Consider the following 11,167-nt stretch of genomic DNA (forward strand, 5'->3'; position numbering starts at 1 on the left):
TCAAATTCTTTTTCTAACGAGAAGCCAATCAGAGATGAGCAAATGACGGCTTACTTCCGGCATTAAAACTTCAAATTTAAAGCCTTGAATTCCACCTGTCAATTCATTTTCAGCACCGCTTGTCATCCGGCGAAAGGCAGACAACAGCATGAACTGGTCCCGTCAATCGCAGGGCACATGCCATGACGGATTAGCTTCTGGATCATAAATCCTTTCTTCCTTCATGTTTTGGACATTTCATCACTTTGGTCTGGGTTTTATCAGTCCATACAAATTTGTTCTAAAACTTCTGTGGCTCATTTCTATTCTTTGCTAAATGCAATTTGGCCTTCTTATTTTTTCTCTAGTGATGAGTGGTTGTATCTTGCGGTGTGGCCTGTATACATAATTTCTGCCTTCTTGGAACTGTGGGTTGTGATACCTTCACCCTGTGGAGGTTTGCAGTAATGTCACTAAGTCTTATCACTTATGTATGAAATCACAACACTGCACATGCTTCCAAAGTGAGACCATGGATTTGAATTTCAACTGTGACATGACCCTGTAGGAGAACAGAACAGGGAACATTCAACTTTTGATAAATCAGATTTTATTGCAGGAATCAACAATTACAGAAAAAGTATAGAGCAGGGGTCACCAATGCTGGTCCTTGGGATCTGGTGTCCTGCATGTTCTATAGGTCTTCCTGCTGCAACACGCCTAATTCAAATGATCAGGATCGTTATCAAACTTCTTCATAACTGGCTGATTATCAGATCATTTGAATCAGGTGTTGCACCAAGGAGACTTATAGAACATGCAGGACACCGAACGCAAAGGACCGGAATTGGTGACCTCTGGTATAGGGGTTCAAAATATTCCAAATGCTTTCGACAGTGTAGACGGCAGCCATCCGTCCTCCAGCCCACTCGAGGTTAGCACACCATTATCAAGCCCAATACACCTGCACTTCAATGCATTAAGTCCGTTTCTATAATGGAGGAACCTTCCTGACGCATCCTTGACCCTTCTGATGAGGAGGGAGGGGAAGCCAGGAAAAGAGAGAAGGAGGCAAATCCATCCGCGGTGACCCCTCAGTTGGCTTTGGCGCGGAGCTGCGCTCTCTTGCCCGTCACGGCCTGGAAACCGGTCTTGATGCTAGCGACGGAGCAGCGCGAGTGGCACGTCTCACACTGCAGGAAATAGAGGCGGGTGTCTTTCTGCAGGATGGTTTCGGGGGAGCGACATGTGTGGCACGTCACGTACTCCTCTGTTCGGTGGGGAAAGAAATACAAATACGTTGGACATGGTGCATTTCGTGTTTACTTGTTCCATAACAATTGTTCAACGAACATCACACTTTTTAAATTTAACAACACCTAGCAAACTGCTGCTAAAGTGAGTTTAAATAAAACAGCATGAAAAGAGGTTGACAGTATTATTAATTATTCTCGTACATAGGGTAGTGAACGTTCTCATGAAGGCCATTCTTCAACATCTAACTACAACTAGGATTTCTTCGTGCGATCCCATATCTTGAATGGAAACTAGTTAATACGTTTTTTCCACCCCAGAACATAAATAGGCAATACATTCCTTTAAATTAAAGAATTCATTTTACTTTCTGGCCCATATTGAGACTTAAAGTACAAAAAAAAACATGCTAAATGGGCTTATAAAACTACTTGGCCCACGTTCTGCTCATAAAATCATCCCCTGTATTGCAGTGGTACACAGTGATGTGATGTTTTGACTTACTGATATATCTCCTCAAGACGTTTTCTATCTGTTTCTGTTGAAATCTTCCTTTGATCACAAGTTGGTTATTACCGTCAATGGAACCACTAAAAGGACATGAAACAAATGAAACCTTTGTGAAAACACCACAGGATTAAAAAAATAAAATAAAAAATGCTGCGTGTGCTCAATGTCCTTTACCGGTAGTTTGGATTTGCAATTTGAACGGAGAAGACACGAGAAATAAAAAGCGCAAATGTAGACACTGACCTTGTTCCAAGCTCAGCCAATAGGAAGGCAAGGAGATGTTTGGGCTGACGATGCAACCTGTGGTCGGATGGACAAAAACATACTCAAATGTATACCAATGTATGATCGTTGAAAATGAAGGGGCTGTAGGTAATCATAAGATTCGTGCTGAATGGAGGCTTACAGTTTGCAAATATCTGTGAAGTTGACAAAAGAGGTCTTTTTGGTCCCCACTCGCACCACCTGAGGGGGCTTCATCACAAACTTCCTCTTCTCTCCCGCCACCATGTCAGGGTTCTTTTCCCTCATGATATTGAAAACTCTGTTCAGGAGCTGAAAGACATTTGACGCACAATAAATTCTTTTTTTTTTTACAGTTGCTCATTGCAGGGAAAGAAATGGCAAAAATAATGTGCCATCAAGGAGTTGATGTGAAAGAAGTCTTGGGAAGACTTGTGTTACCTCATCGTATGTGTAGTCTCTTTCAGAGCCAGCCCAGGCTGGTCCTGTGGTGGAGCTGAATGAAATGCCATCATTGTTTTTCCCCTCATCGTCTTCCAGTGCTGGATATCAACATACCAAAACAATTGCCGCATTACATACTAATAAAGAAAAATCTAATCACTGTCACAAAATAGTAAAGACAATCTATAAACACAAGCGTAAAGACGTATGGATTGATTTGTACATATAAAAAGGTAGCAAGTAAGTTCAGTTTATTTTCTTTATGAGAAATCGTGTATGTTTTTGCTCTGTATGTAAATAATTGACTTTCATCAACCATAGTTCTTGGTTAGCATTACTGACCAGCTACTTCATTATCAGTTCATATCATATTCAGTGTCTTTGGCATGTGGAGAAATTGACAATAAAGCTGACTTTGACTTTATGTTAATAAAGATAAGTAATAAACAAAAAGGCAAAAATGTATATACCATTCTTGTATCAGATGTCATTATTTTGTGCAAGTAGTAGTGCCTGAAATCTGTTCACCTGCACACGATTTATTTTTGTTAGTTGCCCTCTTATGCATGCACATCGGTAAATTCGAATTTTGTGAGGTGGATGGAACTATGGCCTTGCTGGTATGAAGTGCATCGTCTTGAAGTGATGTGACAAATTACCATCATCTTTTTCAAGAAGTTCTCCTTCATCAAAATCCACTTTTTTGGGCTTCTTCTTTTTGGCAGGAAGCATCAGATCCAAGTTATCCTCCTCAACAACATCACTCTGTTCTCCCTCAATTTTAAGCTCCTGGTTTGAAGGGGTAAAAAAAAAATCATTCAAACTTGCCAAAATGATGAAATTGAAACACTTATGGGGAAAAAAAGTTGCTTACTTTCATCCCCTCCTCAATGTCATTGTCAAAGACCTTTTTGGGTTTCTTTTTCTTTTTCTTCTGATTGAAGAAGTTCAGGTCATTCAAATCGTCAGATGTTTCTGGGAAATAGGAGCGCAAACCTGGTTATTTGAGATTCAAATCATATTAAAGCTTCAGGGATAGGTGGAGTAGTACATTTCATAGTTACTGCAAAACACACACATGACATTCTAACCTTTCTTTCTGCTGTCATCATCATCCATGTCCAGGTCCTTGTCATCACCAGCCTCTGGTTCTACCTCCTTCACCTCCACCTCTTTCACCTCTTCTCCTCCCACCCCATCTCCTTCCTCATCAAGCATGAAGGGCTTCTTCTTCTTCTTCTTCTTCTTTGTCATGTTGGGATCAAAAATCATCTGAAGGAAACAATTGGAGGACAGGGTTAATGACAATTTTTGCTTCAATAATGTGCTGTGACATCTTTAGGGCTCGGCTGATTTGATTGGCTCATATTAAAACCTGATTTTTCTTTCAATTGTTGTTTTTCTTTAACACGATACAACATGATAAAGATAATTATATCCAGTAGAAGAACATTTTCCCTCTAATGTCAAGTTAAAGGCACACTAAAGCACAATGTACCGTAAAACATATGTAATTCATATCTTTAGTTATAACCATTCAGGAACCAAAAAAGAAAGTTATTTTATTCTTCAATTTTTTTTAATTAAGTGGGCGATTAATTGGTTATTAGAATAGTATTTTTCTATCAAGGGTAAATTTAAACTTTGTTGTGGTAAAATAACTATTCAAACAAAATTACACATTACAATTTATTTCTGGTCACACAAATGAGCAAAATAGAACCCCATTCCTATGATTTTTCATGTTAATATTACGAGACGTTATTATGGGAACAATTGTTCTTATAAAAATACGACTTAATTTTTGTTTTCATAGTCGTAAAGTTACGTCACGGTAAATGTCCTGTGCGATTTCAATGTTGCTATCATGATTGGGACTATATTCTCGTGATTCTCTCAATTTAATCTTGCAGTTTTATCTTTCGTTCCGTTCGGGCATTCTCAACATGTAAACGGGTGGTCTAACTTTTCATCACAACTGTTTCATGTCGCATCACATATCGGCACTTTACTTTTACATGTTCTTTTATTGATAGAGACAAAATAAGCAATTCGACACAAGATTTTTTTTTAAAATTTGTTGTTATTCTTGCTCAAGATGTGGAATATTACGGCTAATGCTAGCTAAGCTAGCTCATTGCACATTTCCATTCGGTTAAAGTTCTCCAGCAGCGGTGACAAGTCATATTGACAAACCTTTGCGAAGGGTGACTTTCAGCACAATGATGTGATGTGTGACAAAGCAATAATGACAAAATCGCCGTTTTGTTTTTGCGGTCACGCGCCGTTGTTAGCTCGGCACCGGCCATGTGAGACCTACTGCGGACGGGGAGGGGTGCCGAGGCCCAAAGTCGTCCGTCCTCATCTCCTGATAGCTCAACACAGAGTCGACCCCAAAACGTCTACAGATTAGAGTGTGTGAAAGGCAAGCAAGCGGAATGACATACCTCGTCTCCGGACATGTTCGCAACTGGACCGGTGACCAAAACCTTGGTACTTTTTGTTTCACGATCGTTTCTACACGGTAGGTATCTTGCGTCAGCGATAGAGGTGGAGTACGCATGCGTCAGCGTGGATGACGTCTTTACAATGCGACGTTGCTTGTAAAATAAAATACAGAATAATAAAATACACTAAGAAATAATTTTTAGTCGTTCTTTCCATAGCTATCGACCAGGAAACATTTTAGTATTTGTTACACGTCCATGTAGCTATAGTCATATCAGTAATCGCCTTCAATTTAGTTCGACTAAAAAAAAATGGACTAAAATAATTTAAGATCTTTACTACATTTAGCCTATGACGCCAGTTACGTATTGTTAAAATTCTGAAGACTAGTAAAACGGTTGTCTTCGCCACAGCACGTAACCACAATCAAACTACAACAAAGTAAAAAAAAAAAAAGAGGTAACACAAATATTAATAATTGTCTTCTTTTATTGAACTTGCAAATAATATTCTTATCTGGATAAATAAGACTGAAATGCATACATGCTTGCCCGTATTCTTTCGTTCCATCTTAATTCTGTTGTATTTTCCCAACAATGTAAAAAATCTACACCATATCTTTAAACTGTATTAACACTTTTTAACTCCAAAACAAATTAAACCAATGTTAAAAATGCATTAGAGCAGGGATTCTCAACTGGCTTTGTCCAAGGAACCACCATTATAACCAAGAAGCAACTCGGGGACTACTGCTTTGGCGGAATATTATTTGATTTTGCATCGAAGGAGGATATACCTATACAGGCTGTTCATTTGCATCGGTATCTATTTTGGGAATCTCAGCTACATTTGACATAATTTTGATGGGTAAATTATTCAATAACCCACTTCCACCCATCCATCCATTTTCTGTACCGCTTTGTCCCCACAGGGGTCGCAGGCGTGCTGGAGCCTATCCCAGCGGTCATCGTGCAGTAGGCGGGGGACACCCTGAACCGGTTGCCAGCCAATCGCAGGGCACAAGGAGCCGACAACCACCCACACTCGCATTCACACCTAGGGGCAATTTGGAGGGCTCAATCGGCCCACCAAGCATGTTTTTGGGATGTGGATGGAAACCCACACGGGCACGGGGAGAACATGCAAACTCCACACAGGGAGGGCCGGAGGTGGAATTGAACCTCCTAACTGTGAGGCGGACGTGCTAACCAGTGCGCCAACGAGCTGACCCTACCCCCCCTTTATTTTTTAAAATTGTTATTTTCCATTTCCAATTTTGCGAGGGCCGCGGACCACCGGTTGACAATCCCTGCATAGTGACAAGCTTTCTATCCCATTGTGCATCCAGTTGAACAGTGACCATAGTTGCTATTTATTCTAACATAACATTTGAAACATGGACCTTAATAGGGAGAAACACTGAATCAGAGTGAGTGTTGAAATGCTCTCAACTTGTTCCTCCTCTTGTCATACTTTGTGTTTGCTGACAGCTCAATTTTTGTTTTGTTGCACACCCCACCCCTAGCTGAAACAGCGCCTGTCAGTGACAGCAAAAAGTTTCTTAGTAGAAAAAGAGACATGTTCGATATTTACAGCAAATAACTAACCACTGATAAGTAGGTGGGTGGTGGGTATTATTTTTAGGATGAGGTCTTTTTTTTTAAGACAAAGCACACAATTTGGGACGACACACATGGGATTTGAATTCAACAGAGATCATAACTTTACCCTGCAGCATCTCTTACACAAGCCATGAAAATTACAAGAAAAAGGGTGCCAGACAGTTTATGTGAGTCATGTCACAATGTCACACTGACATGGACCCTCAGTGTCAGGTTCTCATAAAATATTTTTGCCTTTGCTGTATGACAGAGCCACTGTTGACAAGCCTTGAAATGAGAAAATTGAGGACATTCTGAGACTCGATTAAAGAAAGACAGTATCAGCTTTTTTTCGAAGGGGTGGGGAAAGAGGAGGGAGTGTTAAATTGAGTTCAGGCAATTTCTTCCAACACAAACAAACACACAACATCTTATCAGTCCATTCATGCCTTCCTCTTTTCAGCTTCATCTTTGATGCAGTTTAGCATGATGTGTCGTATGATGTGTTTATATGGCTTCCATCCCCCAGCGCTTCAGGTCGCCCATATCGTCCTCTTCGTCCTCTTTCTTTGCCACTTGGGTAAGACAGAAAAAGATGATCAGATAAACAACACAAATACATGTTACTTTGGGGGTCACAAGCAGTGATGCCAGTGTCATGTTACTTGGTAACTCTGTCGATAAGTCCTTTAGTCAGGCAACTTCTAGGGCTATTACTATTGAATATTTTTAGGATCGATTATTCCATCGATCAATCGGTTAAAACTTTATTTTGCATGAAAGCGTAATTCAAAACTATTCTCTACATTTTCTGTTTATTTGGTATTGTTTAGTGATAAAAACAAGCAAATAACAATATAACACAAGAGTGATTAACGCTAATGAATGATTGCTGTTGAGAGGCTGACAGAGGATATGGAGGTAAGGTAAAAAAAGGACAAGCTAAAAAAAAATTGCCCCAAACGATTACAAGATTATTAAAATAGTTGATTAATTTGATAATCAATTATTTGTGAATTAATCAATTAACTTTGACATCTCTACACAACTGCCTACAGTGAGAGGTAAATGAAACTAAATGTACTCCCTGGCAATGCAAACAAAAAGAAAACAATAATGCCTAGCGTCGTCATCCACCATCTCACCAGGTCTGGTAGGTAATGAAGTAGAAGGCACATTGGGAAGAGTGACATCCTCTGATTCGACGTCCAGCAAATTATTATCCAGCTCTTCTTGTTCAAGCTCCTCCAGCTCAGCAAGAAGTTCATCCTGAGCAAGATAACCAAAGACACTGAATATTGGCACGAGTAATCACAAACGTTTAGGCTGTATGTACTATATTGCAGAGTTCAAGTAAAACAAATCAGATTTTCTATTCCTCTATGGGCCACAATTGGGATTTGCATGAGCATATACATTATACAAAATACATTTTGCGTGTCTGGACACAGATGATTGCCTTAATCCTCTGACTGTGACTTTGAGGAGGAGTGCATTGATCGTTTTTTGTGAATGTACCCCATTCAAAGTCTAGTTCTATAGAGCACAAACGCCAGGCTTTGTGAAACAGTGCACTTCCCACCTCATCCAGATCTTCTCCAAAGCCAACGGGTTTCGAGATGGCATCAGAGATTTCTTGGGCCAACTCCTGCTGCTCAGTTATGTCCTGCATCAGGTCATCCACCTGGTCGATGTCCCTAAAACAACAATGAGCAGAACGTGTGAACTCACAACAGAAATGGTAACATTTTTAACACTATTTGACATGTTATACTAACTCCTTTTGACCAGTATGTGGTTAAAAAATATAGAAAGAAGGAAAAATACACAATCATACAGTTTTGAAACCCCCCCCCCCACAACTATTGACTGCTCGTTAAATTTATTAAAGGAGGAGAAAATGGGAAGATTATGGCTCTGCCATAATATGAGGGAATTCGGATTCAGGTGTTTTGTTATTATTATTATGCCTGTATCTTTTCTAATGCAACAGGTAATTTTGGCACAGAGACAAGGTTCACCATTATGTTAACAAGCCATTTCCTGGTTCACAGAGGAGGACATAAGATGACTGGATGGCTTGTAGCTCTGCATTTAATCACAAATCTTCAATTCTGAGGCCGAGAAAATTCATTTCTATTATCATGGCTAATTGAATCTATATTTTCCAACCACGTGCAGCTACTGATGATGTCAATTTGGTATTTCCAACCACGTGCAGCTACTGATGATGTCAATTTGGTACATTAACTGTCAGTTACTTCCCCTATCTGTTTGGCAAAATCCAGCTCGATACTTGAAACAATGAGGAAGTGCACCATGGCATTGGTTTCAGTGAGTACACAAACATCCCTAGTTTGAGTACTGTATTTACTGGCGAGAAATCGTTACAATCATCAAGCTTATGGGGATAATCAATGTTGCAATGTCTGTGCTCAATGAATCAATAAATCAATCAACAAACAAACAAACAAAGAAGCAAACAAACAAACAGAGATCGATCGATCGATCGATCTGTTTGTTTGATCAATCAATCAATCAATCAATCAATCAATCAATCAATCAATCAATCAATCAATCAATCAATCGTGTGTCCAGCAGCTCTCACATGTTTTCATGGGCGGACTTCATGGCCTTGGCAGCAAAGCCCATGTTCTTCAACACTTCAGTGTTGGTGTTGGCATTCTCCAGAGCTTCTCTCTGGAACTCGATGGTGGACAATGTGCCATCGATCTGGCCTAGCTGCTTTTCGTAGCGCTTCTTTCTTTTCAAAGCCTGCAGAGCAGCTACAAAAAGGACAGTTGACGAGAATCACGCATCAGCATGACTATAGAATTGAATTTTCTGACACATGCACAAAAGTGTCTTTGTCAAAATAAAAAAAACCTGTGGAATGATCAGTATTCAGTACAATACACAACTCAATAATGCATGACCCTGAGATCATACTCAGGGTCATACTCAGAACATTGTCTAAAAAGCATGTGCGGCTTATCAACAAATTCCAGTCTCATCAGTTTCAAGGTATTTCTCTTGATGATTGTTGGCTTTTCCTTTTTATTTTTTATAACAATACCAACTACTCTGAAACAAAAAGCAACCTCTGGCCCGCCGTTATATTAGCTCAGGCTCCTTTGCTTCTCAGCACAGGGTATATAAAAGACATACAGATGACATGAGCGCAAACATAATATAGGCTCCAAGAAAAGGGTGCCACTGTCATAGGCGCCAACAAAGGAGACCAATAAGTGTGACAAGATGGAGGTCATCAAAAACAAAGCAACAAAGGAAAAAAACAAAAAAACAGCAGGCCTGCTGGTGAGAGGCCTAAATGTTATAGACTTAAAGTGCTGCTTACTGTTAGAAAGCTTGATCACATTTGCTGGTCATGGGTCTCCAACAGGATAAAGACACAATCAACCATAATAATAATAATAAAAGAAGGGCTAAGAAGAACAAAACATTGGACAATTGTAAGCGTCCAGATCTGCATATCCCCGAAAAAAACCGAAACAAATTGCTTTTGGAAATGTCTGAGAACTTTGCTCCTGAATAGTGGCCTAAGATACTTTGAAAGTTACTCGAGAGTTAATCGTTTGAGTAGAGCGATTTTCTCAAAGGTATGGGCAATCAAATTTTAAATTAGGCATCTTAAATTAAGCTTAAGATACCTGTCACTTATACGTCCGTCTAATAACTATGACTATGAGCAGGTTGACAATGAATCACTTATTTGAGTAGGGTAATCAGAGTTGAACTTTGATTACTTTGAGTTATAGCATTTACTTTTGACACAGTTACGTAACACCCGTTAACCTTTTCATTTCACAGAATTCGTCTTTAAGTTGCGTGTGTATATTCTCCCTTGTTTGCTATTTAAAAAAAAAATTATACGGCTAGTTTTTACTTCAAAGACTATCACACATAATATGTATGCTCGCTTAATATTGACATGACAAGCGATCGTGTAAACCCTAGCTAGGTATACTCCTGACTAAACTAAAATCTAAGATAATGGACTGGTTGACGTGAATGTTCATTCCTCCAGAGGCAAAATTAGGTCGCCAAGTGAGGCTGCCAACAACTACGACGGCCGCTATGTGATGTTAGCCAATTGGGCTAACATGCTAATAACATGCTAACGATTAATAGCAAGCTTATTAAAACACGGAGGAGATGCTGAAGGAAGAAAAGCGAGCGGATAGCTTACCTCTTTTATTTTTGGTGCCGTTTTTCTTGGCTGTTTGTAGCTCTTGCTCAATCTTTTTCTCCAAATAGTCCTGCTTCTTAGTTAGCATATCCTCGGTTTCACGGAGTTTCAGGATCGCCTCCTGGGGGTTCGGTCCCCTGGTTCCTTTGCCTCCCCCGCCAAATATCTTACCGAACATCGACATCGCTGCGATGCTACACACTAATACAGTATCAAAAATATACCTCGCTGCTTGGCTACTCTTGACACGGCCCTGCCGAGAGGATTGTTGACGTTTCTCTATTTCCGGGACAAGGCCGGGTGATGTCACGATCTACATTGACGACACCCATTAGTGGTAATTTGTCTCCATCTGCCGGACATATGCGTTACGACAGAAATATCAACAATGTCTTTTTTTTTCTGGACGGATGTTAATTGTGTGAATTCTAAAGACATTACACTAAAAATAGTTGCATTATTTCGTTCCTTTTTTTGC

General features: G+C 39.8%; 2 protein-coding genes across 2 annotated transcripts; both read right to left on the bottom strand.

Moving 5' to 3' along the window:
* Positions 1 to 566: 566 nt before the first annotated feature.
* On the bottom strand, positions 567 to 5,034 carry eif2s2 (eukaryotic translation initiation factor 2, subunit 2 beta). Its single transcript, XM_088368446.1, has 9 exons — positions 4,878 to 5,034; positions 3,522 to 3,702; positions 3,305 to 3,405; positions 3,090 to 3,219; positions 2,428 to 2,528; positions 2,150 to 2,298; positions 1,987 to 2,043; positions 1,738 to 1,823; positions 567 to 1,249 (listed from the first exon to the last, which is right to left on the bottom strand). The coding sequence occupies exons 1-9, from the start codon at positions 4,890 to 4,892 to the stop codon at positions 1,074 to 1,076; spliced, it is 996 nt and encodes a 331-aa protein (XP_088224572.1). The 5' UTR covers positions 4,893 to 5,034; the 3' UTR covers positions 567 to 1,073.
* Positions 5,035 to 5,349: 315 nt separating this feature from the next.
* On the bottom strand, positions 5,350 to 10,993 carry LOC148402495 (charged multivesicular body protein 4b-like). Its single transcript, XM_088368450.1, has 5 exons — positions 10,690 to 10,993; positions 9,088 to 9,265; positions 8,062 to 8,176; positions 7,625 to 7,748; positions 5,350 to 7,054 (listed from the first exon to the last, which is right to left on the bottom strand). The coding sequence occupies exons 1-5, from the start codon at positions 10,871 to 10,873 to the stop codon at positions 6,987 to 6,989; spliced, it is 669 nt and encodes a 222-aa protein (XP_088224576.1). The 5' UTR covers positions 10,874 to 10,993; the 3' UTR covers positions 5,350 to 6,986.
* Positions 10,994 to 11,167: the final 174 nt, after the last annotated feature.

Source organism: Syngnathus floridae, chromosome 2 (genome assembly GCF_059516105.1).
Source record: "Syngnathus floridae isolate MCC-2025c chromosome 2, RoL_Sflo_1.0, whole genome shotgun sequence".
In the NCBI taxonomy this organism is placed as follows: domain Eukaryota; kingdom Metazoa; phylum Chordata; class Actinopteri; order Syngnathiformes; family Syngnathidae; genus Syngnathus; species Syngnathus floridae.

Bases quoted from the DNA above. Each gene is read 5' to 3' on its own strand.
- eif2s2 (XM_088368446.1), bottom strand. The intron at 2,044-2,149 runs GTAAGCCTCCAT...ATCCGACCACAG, and splicing joins TTCACAGATATTTGCAAACT to GTTGCATCGTCAGCCCAAAC. The intron at 1,824-1,986 runs GTCAGTGTCTAC...ATGTCCTTTTAG, and splicing joins TTGGCTGAGCTTGGAACAAG to TGGTTCCATTGACGGTAATA.
- LOC148402495 (XM_088368450.1), bottom strand. From the start codon at position 10,873: ATGTCGATGTTCGGTAAGATATTTGGCGGGGGAGGCAAAGGAACCAGG. The intron at 7,749-8,061 runs GTGGGAAGTGCA...TATCTTGCTCAG, and splicing joins TTGGAGAAGATCTGGATGAG to GATGAACTTCTTGCTGAGCT. The intron at 7,055-7,624 runs GTGAGATGGTGG...GTCTTACCCAAG, and splicing joins TTCATTACCTACCAGACCTG to TGGCAAAGAAAGAGGACGAA.